This window comes from Suricata suricatta, chromosome 9, assembly GCF_006229205.1.
Source record: "Suricata suricatta isolate VVHF042 chromosome 9, meerkat_22Aug2017_6uvM2_HiC, whole genome shotgun sequence".
Classification (NCBI taxonomy): Eukaryota; Metazoa; Chordata; class Mammalia; order Carnivora; family Herpestidae; genus Suricata; species Suricata suricatta.
In genome coordinates, this window is record NC_043708.1 from 138,223,443 (window position 1) to 138,243,152 (window position 19,710).

The 19,710-nt window shown below is 51.6% G+C and overlaps 1 protein-coding gene across 1 annotated transcript in view; it reads right to left on the reverse strand.

The window, feature by feature from the left end:
• IL16 (interleukin 16) overlaps positions 1 to 19,710 on the reverse strand; it is an 80,762-nt gene that overhangs the window by 48,427 nt on the left and 12,625 nt on the right. Inside the window, exon 3 of the mRNA XM_029952313.1 lies at positions 19,612 to 19,698. Within this exon, the coding sequence (XP_029808173.1) occupies positions 19,612 to 19,698 (87 nt within the window). The remainder of the gene's footprint in view (positions 1 to 19,611; positions 19,699 to 19,710) is intronic.

A 19,710-nucleotide genomic window follows, 5' to 3' on the forward strand; every position in this document is an offset into this window, starting at 1 on the left:
CCCAAAAAATAAACATTAAAAAAAGGTTTTTTTTAAAAGACAAGGATTGTCAGGATAGATTTACTTTAAAAAAATTTTTAAACACTTCCCTTTTAAGTAAAACTTTAATTTTTAGAGAAGTTTTAGGTTTACAACAAAATCGAGAAGGCAGCACAGAGATCTCCCACAGGCTGCCCGCCGCACACGTGCTCAGCCCCCCGCCAGAAGGCGCACTTGCTGCCGACGGGGTCTCGCTGACCCACGGTCCACCTCAGGTCCCTCTGGGTGGCGTGCGGTCTACGGGAAGGACAAATGCGTAGGAACGTGTACCCAGCACTGTGACATAGTACAGAGGAGGGCCTTCCCTGCCCTGCGGTCTGCACCTGTCTCTCTCCGCCCAGCCGGGGGCAAGCGCTGACTTGTTACTGTCTCCACAGTTTGCCTTTTGCAGCACGTCATGTGGGCAGGATTGCAGGTAACCTTTCCAGCTGGCTCCTTTCACTTCATGTTACTCATTTAAAGCTCCCCCGTGTCTGCTCACGGCCTGACCGCGGGGGCGCCTCCAGGGCTGAAGAACATTCCATCGTCTGAATGCGCCCAGCTCGCTCCCCCCCCCAGGACATCTTGTTGCTCCCAAATCGGGGCCATTATGGGCAGCGCAGCTCTCCACACCCGTGGGCGGGTTTCCGTGGGGACACAGGTGTTCCGCTCCTCGGTGTAAATGCCAAGGGGCCCACGTGTGATGAGGGGGTCCTTTAAGCCACCGGGCCATCTTCCACAGCGGCCGCACCCTTGGCACTTCCCCCCGCCCCGCAGAGGACAGGAGCCTCTAGCTCCACACGGTTGTCAGCACGTGGTCCCCGCTCTGGCCGCCTAACAGGCGTGTGGCCGTCTCTGTTTCCATCCGCGTCTCCCTGACAACCTAGGACTTGGAGACCTTCTCCTGGGCTCATGTCCATCTGTCGGCCTTCTTTGGGGGGTTACTGGGAGGGTCTCAGCCCGCTTTTTCTTATGTTTATTTTTGAGAGAGTGCAAGGGGGGGGCGGAGAGAGGGGGCACAGAGGGTCTGAATCGGGCTCTGAGCCGTCGGCACAGAGCCTGACGGGGGACTCGAACCCCCACAACGGCGGAATCACAACCTAGCCAGGGTCGGGGCCACCCAGGCGCTCCAGTCTCTGCCCACGTCTTAATTCGGGTTATTTTCTGACTGTGGCGTTTTAATGGTGCTTTGTATCCTTGGATAACGGTCCTTTATCAGGTGTGTTTTCTGCAAAGAGTTTACCCTACACGGTGGCCTGTCTTCTCACTCTCGGTCACTGTCCTTCACAGAGCAGTCTTTCTAAATTCAACAAAGTCAGGCTTATCGGTGATCTCCTTTTTTTAAGATTTTTTTAAACATTTACTCATTTTTTTTTGAGAGACAGAGACAGACTATACAAGTGAGGTAAGGACAGAGAGAGGGAGACACAGAATCCGAAGCAGGCTGCAGGCTCCGAGCCGTCAGCACAGAGCCCGACGCAGGGCTCGAACTCATGAACGGTGGGTGAGATCATGACCTGAGCTAAGTCAGGCACTTAACCGACTGAACCTCCCAGACGCCCCGGTGATTTCTTTTATAGATAAATCAAACAAATTCTAACCAAAACAAGTCTGGTGCCAATTTGTAGGAAAAGTAGATTAAAGCAATTTAATTAACGGAAGTCAGGCCACTATAAAATGATACCTGCTTTAAATCATGAGAAAGACACAAGGACCCCACCCAGCCCGGATGCACCTGCGGCAGGGCCCTCCTGTGCTGCCGAACAACGGACAGCCAGCCGAGGTCTCTACCTGCCCCCTGAGGGCGCCTGGGGGCTCAGTCGGTTGAGCGCCCGACTTCGGCTCAGGTCATGATCTCATAGTTTGTGGGTTCGAGCCCCGCGTCGGGCTCTGTGCTGACGGCTCGGAGCCTGGAGCCTGTCTCAGATTCTGTGTCTCCCTCTCTCTCTGCCCCTCCCCTGCTCATAATCTGTCTCTGTCCCTCAAAAATAAATAAATGTTAAAAAATTAAAAACAAAACCAAAAACTTACCCCCTGAACACTGCCAGGTCAGGCCGATGACCATCAGAAAGTGTGTAGACTCTTTAGACAATGTAATTAACAGGAGAAGGATACAATTTTTCCTCAAACATACGTAAAATATTTACCAGAAAGAATCACACACAAGGTCATCAAACAATTCTCTGTAACCGCGTGTTATGACCACAGCGCCGTTAGCCAGGAAGCCTGATGAGAAGATAAATAGAGAGACAGAAGACCGACTCACAGAAGACAGATGCGTGTCGCCCGAGGTCAGGGGTGGCGGGAGGCTGGGTGTGACCCTAAAGCGGGGTTTGTGGGGGACGGAGCGGCTCTGTATCTGGATCAGGTGGCGGCTCCGCAGATCTGCACGGGGGACAGCACGGCACAGAACTGAACATGCGTCCTGACAGTGTTGAGTTTCTGGATTTGATGCGTACTAGGGTCCCACAGGACGCGGCCCCTGAGGGAACTGTGGGGGGGAGGGGGGGCTGTCCCTACCGGGGCTGTGTTTGGAGCTTTGTGTCCATCTACAGCTGTTTCAAAAATAATCCATAAAAGCTTTTTAAAAGAATAACTGGAAAATGCCCATATGTTTGAAAATCAAGAATCACAACTTCTAAATTACTCACGGGTCAAAGAAGAAATGATACTGGAAATTTTAAAGCGTCTAGAGCTGAATGATACTGCGAATTTAGGTATCAGATCTTGTGAAATGCAGCTAAAGATAAAGCTATTCTTTAGAAGAAGTTATCTTAACTGCTTATATTGAGAAAGATAAAGGCTGAAAATAATGAATGAGCAAATCGCCAAAGGAAGCAGAAAAGAGACAGTCATAGAGATAAGGAGAAGATTTACAAAACCTCTAACAGGGGGACTGACAACATGAAAAGCTGGTTCTGGGAAAACATTGGTGAAACTCCAGTGAAATTAATCAAGAAAAATGAGAGACAGAGACAGAGAGACAGAGAGAGAGAGACAGAGAGAGAGAAAACACAAATAACATGAAAGGTTTAGAGGAGACATTATAGATGCAATACAGATTTAAAAGATAAGAGAATATTATAAACAGCTTTATAGAATAAATTTGAAAAATTAAATAAAATGAAAAAATTCTGAGAAAAAAATCATTATCAAAATCAACTCAAGGAAAGTTAGGGAATCCTTAGAAGTCTGTAAAAACGAAGAAACTCCCAAGTCAGAGAACTCTAGGGCCAGACAGTTTTACTGGGGAATTCTACCAAACATTCAAAGAATTAATATCAGTTGCACACAGAGTTTTCCAGAAGATAGGAAAGAGCACTTCCGAGTTCATTTTATAAAACTAGTATCATGTTGGTGCCCAAACCAGAAACAGCACGAAAACAGAAAATTACAGATCGATGTTCTCACAACTGCAGACATAGCAATCCTTAACAAAATCCTACCGAATAAAATTCACCACTTTATAAAAACAACTACACATGATGAGCATGTGAGGCTATTCCAGGGATGCAAGGAGAGTTCATTCAAAACTCAGTTATTATGGGGGCGCCTGGGGGGCTCAGTCAGTTGAGCGTCCGACTTCGGCTCAGGTCATGATCTCACAGTGCGTGGGTTCGAGCCCCATGTCGGGCTCTGTGCAGAGAGCTCAGAGCCTGGAGCTGCTTCTGATTCTGTGTGTCCCTCTCTCTCCCCCTTCCCTGCTCAAGCTCTGTCTGTCTCTCTCTCTCAAAAGTAAATAAACATTAAAAAAAATAACTAAAAACTCAATTATGGGACTCCAGTATTAACAGGCTAACAAAGAAAAATACATGATCTTATCAATCAATGCAGAAAAGCATCTGACACAATTAAACCCTGAGCATAACATAAACTCTCAGTGCGCTAGGACTAAAAAAAAGAACATTCTCAGCTTCATAAAGGATCTCAGCAAAAAACCCGGAGCGAACAGCTCTCCTGCTGAGGGGAACTGAATGCCTCACCTCTGAGGTTGGACACAGAGCAAGACAGCCGAGTCTCAACACGCATTCGCCTCGGTGCCGAAAGTTCTGGCCACTGCAATAAGGCAGCAAAAGGAAATAAAAGGCGTTCGGTTGAGAAAGGAAGAAATAAGCCTGTCCTTACTTTCAGATGACGTGACTGTCCACATGGAGCATCCCATGGCATCTTTGGAACTAATTCACAGAATGAAGAAGTGAGTTCAGTGATTTGCAGTAAAAGTATTTGCAATATGTTTATGTTTATTTGCATATGTAATTATAATTTCTTTCTACCAGCAATGAACACACAGACACTAAAATCTAAATGCATACCATTTACAATCAATCACTCAAAAAAAAAACAAAAACCTTAGGCAAAAATCCAGCAAAACACAGTCCGATCTTGGGCACTGCAAACTACAAAACACTAATGAAAGAAATCAAAGATCTCAGTAGAGAGAGAGATGTGCCATATTCATAGATTGGGAAACTCAGTAAGGATCAAGTGTCCCCAAATTCACATATAAAGTTCATGTGATTCCTACTAAAATTCCAGTAAGGCATTTTATAGATATAGACAAAATTATCCTGAAATTTATATGGAAATGCTAAGAGACTAGAATAGCTAAAATACCTTTGGAAAAAGAATAATAAAGTAGGAGAAATCAGCCTCCCTGACTCTGAGATGTATTAGGAAGCTGCAGTAACCAACTGTGTGGTACTGGAGAATGCATTGTACGTACCGACTAGAGAACCCAGAAGTAAAGTTACACAGATATGCCCACCTGATTCCTAACAAAGGTGCAAACGCAACTCAATGGCTGTAAGAGAGCGTTTCCAGCAAATGGAGTGACCATGGATGGGGCGGCGAGGGGGGGGAGGGGCGTGGAGGCGTGGCCCCAACTCCCACAAAAACGGACTCAAAAAGGACCAACATGTAAAATGTAAAGTTATACAACTTTTAGAAAAAATAGAAGAAAATCTTCAGGATCTAGAGCCAGGGAAAGTGTGTTTAAACTTGACACCAAAAACATAATTCATAAAAGGAAAAATTGATAAATTGGATTTCACCTAAATTAAAACCTTTTGTTGTCTGAAAGACCCCCTTAGGAGGATGTAAAGCCAACTACATACCGGCCCGGAGAAAATGTTTCTCAACCACACGTGCGGTAAAAGACCAGGACCTAGAATATATGAAGAATTCTTCAAACTCCACAGGAAAAATAACCATCTAATTAGAAAATGAGCAAAAGACATGAACAGGCATTTCTCTGAAGAGGCAAATAAGCACATGAAAGGATGTTCACCGTCATCAGCCATTCACGAAATGCCGTGAGATTTTATTACATTTCCATCAGAGGGGCCAAGATCAAGAATCGTGGCATCAAATCCTGTCAAGGATGCAGAGAAAAGGAATCACTCATACTTTATGTGGACGTAAAATGGGACAGCCACTCTAGAAAAATTGTTTGGCAATTTCTTTAAAAATAAAACATACCACTCTGCAGAATCCCAGAAGGGCGCTCCTGGGCATTTTCCCAGTGAAAGGAAAACGTATGTTTCCCCTGCACAATGTTTGTATCCGCTCTGCTCAAAATGGCCAAAAAGTGCATCTAGCTTTACATTCGGGCGCCACTCGGTGCGGGGGACCAGCCCACGCACCAGAGTCCAAGGGTCCCTGAGTAGGGGGTTGGTGTCGGCGAAATATCTACAAGAAAGAACACAGACAGCATGAATGGTGGAAGAGACCACACTTTACTGTGAAACTTGGTGTCTTATATACCACGGGTGATTACATCTTTCTTTTAATGATTACATTGTTTGTAACTTCTTAGGAATCACGTTTCAGAAAGATCATTGTTTTCACGGAAGAGAGAACAGAAAGTTAAAGACAGGAATGAGGTACAATACAGAAGATCAAAAAACATAAAATACATCAGCAGGAGTCTTATTTTACGTACACAGTGTAATATTAACTGAGGCTCATGACAAGGCTATTTTTCTTTAAAGGTTAACAATAGTCTGTGAGTAAGGTGCCTCTAACCAGGGGAAAAGTTTCAATCAGAAAATCTGCCCATTTACTGAAACCACAATCACCAAGTGGCATGAACAACAGGAGAACTAACTCCAGTCTCTGATCCACTTAGGTCAAGCAGTCAAGTGCACACATTTTCAAGTAGGGGAAGCAGGGTCCCAAAGGCCACACAGCACTTCTGGCTGGATGGGCCCCAACATTACACCTGTTAAAACTTGCAGAGACGCCCAAGGAGGCAGGTACAAAAATGTCTGTAGCAGCACAGCCTCTAAGTTAAAGAGTAGAAGCAAATACCCCAAAGGTCTATCATTAGTAGACTGGATAAGCAGAGTCTTCGCACAATAAAATGCCGTAAAGCAGTGGAAAACATCACCGAATTACAACACAAGGAAATGAGCGGCGCCTCGGTTGCTCAGTCGCTTAAGAGTCCGACCCTGGTCTCAGCTCAGGTCATCATCTCAGGATTCGTGAGTCTGAGCCCCGTGTCAGGCTCTGCGCGGACAGTGTGGAGCCTGCTTGGGATTCTCTGTCCCTCCCTCTGCTCCTCTCTCCATTCCTGCTCTCTCTCTCAAAAGAAATAAATAAATCTAAAAAAAAAAAAAAAAAGAGGGGCACCTGGGTGGCTCAGTCAGTTAAGTGTCTGACTTCAGCTCAAGTTATGATCTCACGGTTCATGGGTTTGAGCCCCGCGTCGGGCTCTGTGCTGACAGCTCAGAGCCTGGAGCCTGCTTCGAATTCTGTGTCTCCCTCTCTCTCTGACCCTCTCCTGCTCGCTCAGTCTCTCTCTCTCTCTCTCTCTCTCTCTCTCTCTCCCTCCCTCCCTCTCCCTCTCTCAAAAAGAAATAAACTTAAAAAAAAAAAAAAGAAATGACATGAATGAATTTCTGGGACATAATTTGAGGTACAGAAGCAAGTCTACCAAAAAGCAATCACTGTGCAATTGCGTCGATATTATCAGCAAAATAAGTAGAATGAGGCTTCCAGAGTCCTATGACAAGATGGCGTCCTTCCTGCTAAACACAACAGAATTCCCTGGGAAGTACTCAACAGCAATAAGAGAATTCTGAAAGCCAGGCAGGAGGCAGCTAAGTGGGCAGGAAAACCAGGCCCTGCGGGATGGCGGTGCGCTACGTTCCCTGGGCTTTCTCTTTACCTACTACCTACCCAGGAGCGCTCTCTAACCCAGAGCTGCAGACAGGCACACGCCGGAAATGAACCAAAAACAGTGTTCTCTCCTGCCTGGCCGGAAGACCAGGAAAGGGGGGCGGTGGGCAAGCCTCAGCAGGAGCCCTGGAACCTCCGCCACCACCAGGGCACCGGCGGGTGGCCCGATCCGCACGCGATGGCAGCAGCGGTGGCAGAGCCCCAGGCTGACGCAGCCCCCCTGCAGTCCGTGCACCTGCGGGGGTGGCATCAGCGGAGCGCCTCCCTTTCCTGCCCTCCACCGGCTGGCCTAAAAGACCGAGGCCCGGCCACTCCGCCCGTCCCCGCCCTGAGCAGCAGATGGTCACCAGTGTCCCCAGGCAGGCCACGGAAGCTCTTTCCGCCCCAGGAGGCAGAACTGGAAGGAACATGTACCAGCAGGGCCAGAAAAATCGCGCAGGAGCAGAACAGCGCCGCACGGGCTCTGGAAGCTGAAGTGTCGTTGCAACAGAAGCCCGCAGAACAGTCCAGAGCCACATGCTAAATGTAAGTAAGGGCTGTCTGCTGAAACACACGACTTCAGTCCGACCAACAGACTCGGAGCATAATAATGAAAAATCTAAGTTACAATTAACAGTCACTTATAATATCAAGATCCGGGAATGCATAATTTGGACGAGCAAAGACAAGCATGTGATGGCCACACGGGCGACCCTGACCCTGGGACGCCCTGAGGAGGGCTAGGAAGCCGCCTTCATCCGCGTCACTAACAAATTCTCTTAAGGCAAAGGAAAAATTAGGAGGTATCAACAAAGAAATAGAAGGGGTTTTTTTACTGGTTTTTTTTTAATTTATTTTTGAGAGACAGGAAGAAACAGCGGGAGCAGGGGAGGGTCAGAGAGAGAGGGAGACAGAATCTGAAGCAGCTCCAGGCTCTGAGCTGTCAGCACAGAGCCCGACGCGGGGCTCGAACTCACAAACTGTGAGATCATGACCTGAACTGAAGCCGGACGCTTAACCAACTGAACCCCTCAGGTGCCCCAGAAGGGTTTTTTTTAAGGAGCACATGGAGATTGAAAGAATTGAATATAAGAAACCCAAAGAGATCGAGCCCAAGATGACTCACTGTTCAATTCCTGAAAACTAAAGACAAAGAAAAAAGCCTTAAAAACAACAAGAGAGAAATGACACATTACCCTTAAAAAAAACGCAAATAACAGATTTCACATCCAAAAACATGGGGGGCAGAAGGAACGGGCATAATGCTTTTCAAGTGCAGAGAAATTTAAGTCGCTCTAAGTCTATGAACTTAGATAAACCCCTTCTGGGATGAGGGAGAGACAAAGATATTCTCAGACAAATGGAAAACTAACAGAAGTTGCTGCAGCAGATCTACCCTTCAGGAATGGCTACAGGAAGTTCTCCGAAGTTCCGGAAACTTCGGAAAGGAAAGAAAAACCAGAGAAAGAATGAAAACAGAAGTAAACCTAATAGATCATCTGTCTCTTCATGAGTTTCTTTAATTATGGTTCATGGATGAAGCAAAGATGATAACATCGCCCAATGTGGCGCCCGTGGATGTAGAGGAAATACCGGAGCCAATGACATTTCAGAAAGGAGAGAGGGGCCCCCGGGTGGCTCAGTCGGTTAAGTGACCGACTTCATTTCGGCTCAGCGCCTGACCTCACAGTTTGTGAGTTCGAGCCCCATACTGGGCTCTGCACCGACAGTGTGGAGCCTGCTTGGGATTCTGGCCCGCTCTCTTTCTGCCTCTCCTCTGCTTGCACTCTTGCTCTCTTTCAAAATAAATTTTTAAACTTTAGGAAAAAAGGAGAGAATAACAGGGCCTACATGGAGTGGGTTTCCTAAGCGTCACTCGAAGTAGTAAAATCCCAGCGGTGATGTGAAACACACAGCCACCTCGATGAAAACTTTCCGACGTTATAAATAAGCCAAAATGGCCTCACAAAGTGTCCCCGCGGTCCACGGGAAGGCAGGGGAAGAGAAATGGTGGAGGAAGAAGCAGAGAGAACAAACAGAACCACTAATAAGGTGGCCGACCTAAGCCCTAACTCAGTAACTGTTCCTTTAAATGTCAATGACCTCAATACACGGAAGATACAACGACGCACAGTGATAAAATTTATACAACGATCCACCGCCTGCTGTCTACGAGAGACTCACCTGAAATACCACATCGTAGGCGGGTCAGAAGTAAAGGGATGTTAGAAAGGGTTTGCCAAGATTAATCAAAAGTAAGGGCAACTAGAGAATATGTCATTCGGTTAAACAGATAACAAACCGAAAGAAAAGTTGGGGAATTACACCCCCAAATTAAGGGCAGCAGCGACCCCTGGGCATCAGGCAGAAGCACTCGGAGGACCTCTAAGTTGATGGTGAGATTTCTTTCTTTTTAAAAAAAATTGTTTAATATTTTTTATTTATTTTTGAGAGACAGAGAGAGGCAGCATGAGCAGGGGAGGGGCAGAGAGAGAGGGAGACAGAATCTGAAGCAGGTTCCAGGCTCTGAGCTGTCAGCGCAGAGCCTGATGCGTGGCTCCAACTCACAAACCGTGAGATCATGATCTGAGCCGAAGTCGGATGTTTAACCGACTGAGCCACCCAGACACCCCTAAAATTTTTTTCAATGTTTATTTATTTTTGAGAGAGAGAAAGAGAGAGAGACAGTATGTGAATGGGGGAGGGGCAGAGGGAGACTGGGACAGAATCTGAAGCAGACCCCAGGCTCCAAGCTGTCACCAACCACAGAGACAGACACGGAACTGGAACCCACAGACCACAAGATCACGACCTGAGCGGAAGTTGGACGCTTAACTGACTGAGCCACCCAGGCGCCTCCTGGGTTTGTTTGTTAAACTTGAAGACTGATAACGCAGATATTTAGGGTGTGTTTATATTTTTTTTAGAGTGCATATCCATTTTATAAATTTTTTTTCATATTCCCAAGATTTACTAAAATAGGTTTTCAAGATCGGGAAATAAAACATTACCGCACAGCCCTGTGGTGGATTCTCACACGGCCTGTGACAGTTTTTCGGACCCATCCCGAGCTGGGGGGCAGGTGCACACCGAGCAGTAAGTCCTGCCCACCGGTAACTGCGCTCAGGGCTCCTTCTGGGGCGGGAACGCAGGCATCGTGTCTTGGTGGGAAATTAGTGTAGGTGGGGGGCCGGCTGCCCCGGAAACCTGGAGGGAGGGGCCTGAAGCTCGGGGGTGGCAGCAGCACAAGGGGAGGGTCAGGAGCAGCGGCCCGCAGAGGGTCCCCCGAAGCTGAGCCCCAGAGCGAGGGTGACCGGAATCCGGACGGAAGTCGGGAAGGTATCCGGCCAGGAGGGAACAGCGAGGCCGGAGCGCAGAGGCGCAGCAAGACCACAGGGACGCGCCTCCCGCGAGGTGTAACCGACCTCGAAGGGCCGAGTGGAGAAGGGTGAACCGAGACAGTAGGTGGCTACTACCCCCTCCCCACCTCCCCTGTTCTCCGGCTCCTTCCCTCCAACCCCTGCGCAGGAACCGAACAGCGCCCAGGGAACCGAGATGCAGAAGACCAGCTTCCGGGCTTCTGAGCCTGGAAACAGGGACCGGAAGTCACGTGGAGACCGGGAGGCCGGAGCAAGTGCCTGTGATCCAGCCTGCGGGCCTGCCTCCCACCAGCACGGGGGTCCTCCTGCCGCCCTCCCACTGCGCCCCTGCGCCGAGGCTCCGTGGGAGTCCCCCAGCTCCCTCCCGGCGGCTGCTCTCAGCCTCCCCAGACTGCTGTTGTGCGGCAAGAAGAGGCAGGCGGCCAAGGGATTGGGTTTCCCACCGGCCGAGGAGGCCTGGGCCTCAAAGCCAAGGCCGAGCCGCTCACAGGCAGCCGAGCGGAGGGGCTCGTCTGCTCGCCCGCCGAGGCCCCGGCCGCCCCCCTCCACACCCAGCACAAGCCCGCAGTTCAGACCGTTGATCTGACCTCATCTCTCCTGAGTCACCCTGCAGGAGTGCTGACTTAGCCAAACCGATATTTTGAATTTGTAAAGAAAAGCAGGACTTTCCACACTACAGAGGCCTTTCCCATGTGGATCAAAGCGCCCTGAATTCTTGGAGGAGGGGCGCCCCGGGGAGGACCTCCCACGCCTCTGCTCCAGCTGCCAACGTCCTACTCACGGACCCAGCGTCCAGCGACCCCAGGCCCCTGCCCGAGGGAACGTCCAAGGCAGCGCCCAGTGTAAACCCACACGGGGGCTCCAACCCCGTCTGCAAGCTCGGGCTCCATCAGCCATCTCTGCCTTAAGGGCGGCCTCGTGGCGTCATTTATGCGGCCGTTCTCTCCACAAATCTCTCCAGAGCCATTACCAGGGGCCCGTCCCCAAGCCCCCTCCCAGGGCCATAAACCAGTGCCAGCTCTCTGGTCTAGGTGGCAACCTGTTAAATTTAGCTGGAGAGAAAGTAAGAAACAAATGAGGTGGGAGGCATCCCACGGCATCCAGGGGCGCTCGGGCCCCAGCCCCAGTGGCCCCTCTGTCCGCTCCGTCCAGGGCAAATCCCACCACCGGTGCGCGCGGCCCTGGGCTGGAGGGCTGGTGGGGTGGCTGTTTGCAGGGGGCATGACTGGGGCGCTGGGGGTGCCCGCAGGCATTCAGGACAGCGCCAGGGGCAGCAGGACAGAGGGACTTGGGGCCAGTGGCCAAGAGCCAGCAGACAGCTCTGCCCGAGTCACCGCGTTCACGCACAGATGTTGGCGAACTTGTCTGAACTTGAGTCTCCAAGTCCTTACAAAGGGATAATCGTCCAGGTAGGAGGATATAACCTATACTCTGAGCCATATGTGACCTTGACTTATAACTTAAATATTTAGACACTGGGCACGTAGAGCTTCATCTGTGCCTGGATTTGAGGCAGGCCTGAAGCAGTGATCACGGCGGGAGACACAGAAGTGCAGTAGGAGGCACCCGGGGTGGCTCAGTTAGTCAGTCATTATCGATTTGGCTCGGGTCCTGGTCTCACGGTTTGGTCGGTGGGATCGAGCCCCACATTGGGCTCATCCCTGACAGTGTGGAGCCTGCGGCGGATTCCTTGTCTCCCTCTCTCTCTGCCCGCCTGCCCTGCCCCCCGTGCACACACAGGCACTCTTTCTCAAAAATAAATAAACTGGGGGGAAAAAAGAAGTGCAGGAAGGAACCAAGAATAATGGCAAGGGCACACACGGGCATTAATGAAGATGAATACTGACTCAGTGAGGGTGATCTGCACATAAACAGACTAAAATGTGTGCCGGTAACATCGAAGACGTGGCAGGTGCAGATGGAGTCATGTTCTACGGTCTCACTGTTGCTGAGAGCTGGTGAAGTACTGATTTATGTAAGACTCTGATACATTCAGAATCGGGTTGTATATTTTCATGATTAAAAGAAGAGTAAAAACATGTATAACGAACAAGCCAACTAAAGGAAATGGAATTGTAAAAAAAATCTATGTATATTAACCCACAAGAGGGCAAGAAGAGAGAGAAAACAGAGTGTTAATAACACCTATTGTCATAAGATAAAAATTGTAGCTGGGGAAAACTAACCTAATTATATGCTAGTTACATAGATACTCCTTAAACACGTGAAGGTAGGTTGATGATAAAAAAAAGAGGGAAAAGGTAACCAAAGGACAGGAGAGTAAGCCTTACTAACAGCAAATAGTGCTTTCGCAAAAATCACCTCTAGACAAAAGATGGAGATTTCTAAATTATAAAGGTGATCATCCACCAGGAAAATATTTTTTTAATTCTAAATGTCTCTGTAAGTAAAACATGCCTTCAAAATGTATAAAGCAAAAACGGACAGAACTAAAAGCAGAAACAGATCCACAGTCGTATTTGGAGACTTTAACCCACTTCTGCCGGTCACTAATAGAGGAGTCAGAAGAGAAAAAAGGATCTGGAAAATGTGATTATTGAACTTGACCTAATAGGACATGCAAAGACCGCCGGATCCAGCAACAACATGTATATTCTATTCCAGCGAATTTTCGTCGTTAAGGTTATTCACAATACATTGTCTTCTCCGGCTGTAGGACAACCCATCTGGGAACCAATACAGAATTAGGTTGTATATGTACACATACAGAGATAGAGAAAGTAGAAATCCCCCAACGGCCTAAAAGTTAAACAACACGCTTCCAAATAAACCACAGGTCACACAAGAAATCACGAGAGAACAAATACACAATTTAAAATAATGAAAATATGGAATATAAAATTTTGGAGCAAGCAACTAAATTCAGAGGGAAATTCACAGCCGCAAATTAACGGGAAAAAAAAAATGAAAGCTGTAGACAGGTTGTCCAACCTCCCATCTCAAAAAGTTAAGAAAAGAACACCACCGTAGGCAGGAAGAAGGGAGAAGAAAGGGGTAGTAAGGATAAGACCAGAGGTTAATTCAACAGAAACACGAAAAGGAGAAATTCCATAAAATCAAAAGCTGATCCTTTGAGAAACCACAGAAGTGGTACCCTTCTGGAAGGGCAGAGCAATTAAAAAGAGAGAAGGGGCGCCTGGGGGCTCAGTCGGTTGAGCATCTGACTCTTGATTTCAGCTCAGGTCATGATCCCAGGATCGTGGGATCGACACCTGCATCAGGCTCTGCACCGAGTGTGGGGTCTGCTTGAGATTCTCCCTCCCTCTCCCTCTGCCTCTCCCCCTCTGCTCATGCTCTCTCCCTCTAAAACAAAACCAAAAGCTTCTGTGATATGAGCATGAAGAACGGACGTACTACTGTGATGTCATGGACCGTAATGAGAGACAGAAAGACACCGACAGATCCACGAGACACACGTGGATTCACACACAGAGGACAGATGGGCACGTGCGTCCTGACTTCTCCTGGCAGCCCTGCCCTGCAGCAGAGCAAGGACAGGCTCTTCAAAACCTGGTGCTGGACCGATGAGCGAGCCACACAGGAAAAATTTTTAAATGTGTATTTCACACTGTGCACAAAATCCGCTTCATCTGCGTCAGGGATACAAATGCAAATGACGAACAGCACAGCTTCTGGGAGAGACGTGGGGAATATCTTCACGACCCTGCGGCGGACAATGGTTTCTTCAAAAGGCCCCCTCTGTCCCCACCCCTGGGAGACCTGGGCCAGGAAGGGCGGCGCAGCGAGGGGCTGTTCAGTTTTCTAATACTGGGCTTGCTTTATGGATTATTAAATGTATAAAACTGTAAAATTAAAAGATTCTGAAATGCAAACCAGAACCACAATGAGATACCACCTCAGCCCGTCAGAATGGCTAAAATCGACACCGCAAGAGAAAACAGGTGCAGGCGAGGATGCGGAGAAAGGGGGGGCCCTCCTGCACGTGGCGGGGGTGCGACCTGGTGCGGCCGCTCTGGAGAAGGCACGGGGCTCCTCGAGAGACTGAAAAAGAAGCCCCGCACGACCCAGGAGCCCCACCCCTGGGCATTTACCCGCCGAAATACAGTAACACTGATTCAAAGGGTTACATGCACCTCTATGTTTCCAGCAGCATTAACCACAAATCACGGCAGCAGCCCAAGAGTCCGCCAGTATGAGCGGACGAAGCAGGTGTGGTGCGCACGCAGCGGACTCAGCCGAGACCCGGGTGGACCCAGAGTATTATGCCGAGCGAAATCAGTCAGTCAGAGAAAGATACTACATGATCTCATTCATGTGTGGAATTTAAGAAACAAAACAAACGAACGAAGAGAGAGAGAGAGAGAGAGACAAAGCAAGAAACAGACTTAATTATAGAGAACACACTGCTGGTCACGGAAGGGGGGTGGGGAGGGGGAAGGGGGTGTAAGAAGCGCACCTGTCACCATGCGCACGTACGGAAGTGATGAGTCACTGTGTTGCACACCCGAATATAACACGAAGAGTACACCCTGTGTAATACACACCTAATATAACACCACACATTAACCACATAGGAGTTAGAATAAAGTAAAACATGAAAAAGGAAAGATCATGATTAAAAATAAAGAAGCAGCAGCCCCTTGTGCGTCTGGAGCCAGGCTCGCACTGTGGATGCAGGTGGGCTCCCTCCCTCCTCCAGCCCGCCCTTCTCCCCACCCCGCCTCCGGCTCCCTTGGAATGCTCTGGGGAAGTGAAAGGCATTCTAGAAGGCTCCTTCGAGGATATAATTCTGCTACCCATCCCCTTCATGGACAGCTGAGCGAGGAACATCACCGCTCAGAGGAGGAGACAAGGGACAGGATTAACTGCCGACAACTGTCTCCTCCTCCGCACCCCAAGCTCCTGAGGGAAGGCGTAGTATCAGACGGGGTTCTTGCTCCCCAAGGGGCGGCTTATATTAGCAGGTGCTTTGCCAGCGTCTGAGGAAACAGAAGGGAGACGAGAAGGGAGAAAGGAGGAGAGGGAACCAGGAAGGAGGCAGGAAGAGAGTGGGCCCGGCTCCAGCTCCACCTGCCTGAGCTTCCCTCCCTCCGGCCTAACATCCTACCTAAAGGACACTTTAAAATACTCTTTCCGTTCGAAAAAAGACAGGTGTCGGAGTAGCCAAGGAGAGCGTGCATTTCCTCCTTTTTCAAGGTCTGTGGGATACACTGAGTATTGTTAGGTTAGAGAGTCTGGCTCTCACCCTTCCCCGTGAATCCCTCCCTGGGGGCCGGGACACGCCTCCTGGAGAAGGGCCCCCGCCGGGCTCTCTGTGTGTCCCCGGGGCTCTGGCACATCCCTGGGCAGTGACTTCCTCAGTCCTCCTGGTGCCAGATGCAACGCAGCCAATACGGCCTTTTTTTTTCATTTTGCTGTGTATCTAACTTCCTCTTCTTTAATTTTTATATTAGGCGTTTCTCGAGGAGAGACTGATGTCACAGGGACTGTTTCCAGATGTTGTTTTGAAATCAGTGTAGCCATGGCATTGCTGGAGGCTGAAGAGTGCATCTGGGCTGGCGGAGCCCCCCGGGTGCAGGGCAGGGACCAGAGTGTCCCCGGAAGAAGGTGGGGAGCGGAGCTGTTAGTCAGAATTGAGGCTTCCCCAGGAAGGACGCCGGGACCAGCTGTCACCTCTGACCTTTATGCCCTGGCACTTTGGATATGGCACCTGCTCGGACACCGGAACCTTGCTGGCTTAGAATGCGCTCAGGGACGGTGTGAGGGCTCCTGTGCGCCTGGAAAAGGAGAGCAGGAGCTCAGGTTCCAAGCTCTCCCACAGCCCCCTCTCTGCCTTCCCCGTTCATCCTTGTCTGCATGGTGACTCAGCTGTGCGCATCACCCCTCCCTCGCTGCAGCAGGTGCACCCCTCCCCCCCCCCACAGCAGGCCCGCCCCTTCCCTGCCCCCGAGCCTCTGCTGATGCCCCCCTGCTCGCTCACCTCACTCCCTGCTATCTGGACTTCCTCACTTGGATGTCCTACCTTCCACAGGCGCCTCCTCCAGGGAGCCCGTCCGTGTTCCCGTGACCCCCCCATGTGCACCCACACCCTGAAGCAGGACCCGTGTGCCGTCCCTGCCGCCGGGGGCACCACCGACGCTGCCGCTCTTGCACACTCCTGGCACGTGGGAGGCGCCCGGTCAGTGCCACTGGATTCAGTAACTACTCAATTACGCGGTGACAGTCGGTGGCCCCTCCTCCAGCAGAAATTGCAACGACACTTACTAAGCAATTACTATGTGCACGGCACTGCTTTAGGTGGATTTTCTTATATAAACACTTATAACTTAATCCGGATAAAAACTCATATGGGCTAAACAGTATTGTTAATATTCTCCATTTAAGAGGCGAGAAAATTGACGCACTGAGAAGATAAGCAAATTTCCGGGATCGCGCAGCTGCTGAGTGGGGAGCTGGACTCAAATCGAGGCAGCAGTCAGACCAACGGTCCACACCCCTCAACCCTGTGCCCCCACCCCTAACCGCCCACGCCGCTCTACTGCCTTCCTTCCAGGGCTTTCTGGGGAAGAAGACAGGAAGACCTGGGGGTACATGTTTTAAACCATGAAAGTGTGTGCACCTGTGAGTCACAGACAGAAGACAGACACGCTTGTCTCTGACCCCGGGCAGTTCACCCGGATTGTCCCCCCGGCCCCCCCCCCCCCCCCCCCCCCGCTGGACAGGGGCCGCCCACCGGGCTGCAGACATGCTCTCCCGTGCAGGGCGGCCAGCCGGCACGCACCCGTGCTTCCGGCTCCCTCTCTTCGCTGAGGCGTCACCCTGGGTGCTTAGCCGGACCCTGAGTGCTTCGGGGGACGCCGCACCTCGCCAGTCCCTGATCTTTGGCCCGGACTCCGAACGCAGCATCGACTTTCCCAGGACGGCTCAGGTCAAAACTTGCTGCCTCCCACCTTCTCACCTTCTAGAACATCCCGTGGGTTTGCCTTGAGAATAGACCCGTTCTCGGACCCCCCTCGGGGGGCACCTCCCTCTTCCTCCGAGCTCCGGCACCCCCGCCAGCCGGGGTCCCTGCCTGGCCCGCGCCAGTCTCCCTGGCTCTGCTCTCTGCGTAGAGGAGAGCAGGAGTGCGGCCCTGCCCCGTCTTCCAGGGTCCGCCCGTCCTTCTTAGGGTAAAACTCCAGGTGTGGCCTGGCTGCCACCCGACACCTCTCGGCCACCTCCCCGTCCACAACCCCCCAGGCACCCTCTTCCTGCCACTGCCAGTCACTCTTCCCTCCATGACTTTGCACATGCTGTTCCCTCCGCCCGAAATGCCCTTCCCCGCCTGAAGTGTTCACACGACTCCCTCACCCACCTCTCCCAGGTCCCCGCCCGCGTGTCACTTCCTCAGAGAAGCCTTCGTGGTCCCCGTCTCAAAGAGGACAGTGAGCTTTCCTATCCTCAGAGCCCATCACTGTTTCGCGTCACATCTCAAATCAGGTGTTAACGTCTGTCCCCCCACCAGAATAAGAGCGCTGTGGGGACAGGGGCTGAGTCTGCACAGCCCTCCCCGGGAACAGGGCCCGGCCTAGGTTGGTGCCCCGTGAACGCTGGATGCACGACACCCAGGGCCAGAGCCGCCTCCCTCTCCGGGAGCCTCCCGCACCCCTTCTCCTTCCACGTCAGACATGGTCCCGAGGGCAGGGCGGGACCCCTGGCGGCGCGGGGCCTGGCGTGTGAGGGGTCCAAAGGACGTACTTGTGCGATTAAAGAGAAGCACAAGCAAGAATTTATCCGAAGAGCCTGGTGGGACCTGAACACGGTGCTTGAATTCACTCATCGGCTATGAGCTGGGTATCGGGACATCGTGATTAACGATTCCGACTCTTAGGGGCGCCTGGGAGGCTCAGTCGGTCAAGCGTCTGACTCCTGGTTTCAGCTCAGGTCGTGATCTCACAGTTTGGTGAGTTCGAGCCCCACGCTGGGCTCCGTGCTGACAGTGAGGAGCTGCCTGGGGTTCCCTCTCCCTCCCTCCCCGCCCCGCCCCTGCTCCTGCTCGCTCATAAATACATGAATAAGACTCTCAGTTGGTGGATTGTACACTTGGCATCATTCCTGACGACCCAGGAGCCTGGCCAGGCTCCCCAAACCCCGTGGGGTGCGGTCCCTCCTTCGGTCCCACTGGGGGAGCTCAGGCCACGCCAACAGACGTCACCTCGTGGGTGATGGCGCCGGACACAGCCTCCCAGGCTGGGCGAGGTTCTGGGCGAGCAGCTTGGGTCTGGGGCTCCGTGCTCTGGGGCCGGACCCGCTCGCCTGCACGCCGCTGTCCACCGTCTTCCTTAGCACACACGCGCTAAGCTATTACTTTCCTCGTCAGGGAAGCAAGTTGTGCAAAGGGCCTGGACCCCCTCCACGGGGGTGGAGGGCCTTCCCTGTTTTCTGTGGGCAGTCGTGGGGCTGTGCCGTCGAGACAGCCCCCCGTTGATGGAAGGCTGAAGGCAAGTCCTGGACGGGGTAAAACCCCTCGGGCAGCCCCCGCCCCCGGGGCCCCTGCAGTCTCCATCTCGCTGCGATAACAGGACTAGAAATCGGGCCTGACGGGAGGAGGCGTTCCGAGTGCTGGCGGGTTGGCAAACGTCAGTTAGCGTCCGGCTGGGCCTGCACGAGGGGCTCCGCGTGGGAAAACACGCACAGCCACCCCAGGGAGCAAACGCGCTGCTCCTTTCCTCCTGGCCCCGTGGGACCAAGGTCTCCTCCACCCGGGCCCTGAGAGTCAGCGCCCCAGGTTCTCTACGGGGGTGACGGGGCCGCCCAGTGTACGCCAGAGACGGAGACTCCCGAGTCGCCCACCCCTGCGCTCGGCGCTCTCCAGCCGGGCCCCGGGCCCGCTCCCCGCACCAGCGCAAACCCCACCCAGCCGCTCAGGCGACAAGGTTAGCTGAGCCTGATTCGCTGCCTTGCTCATTGTTCCCAACGGTTAGGCCCTCACTTCTTCCTACTTTTGTTCAGAATTAGAACTCCACGCCTCCCTGAGCTCGGCACGAAAGGGTGCAAAGCGCACCGACCGCAGCGCCTTCCGGGCCGGGCGTACCTTCACGAAGAACGTCCTCCTGCAGGGCCTGCCGCCCCCGGCCGCCTCCGAGGCTGGCGCCGGGTCAGGGGCGCCGCCGGGCCCGGCCTCCGACGTGTC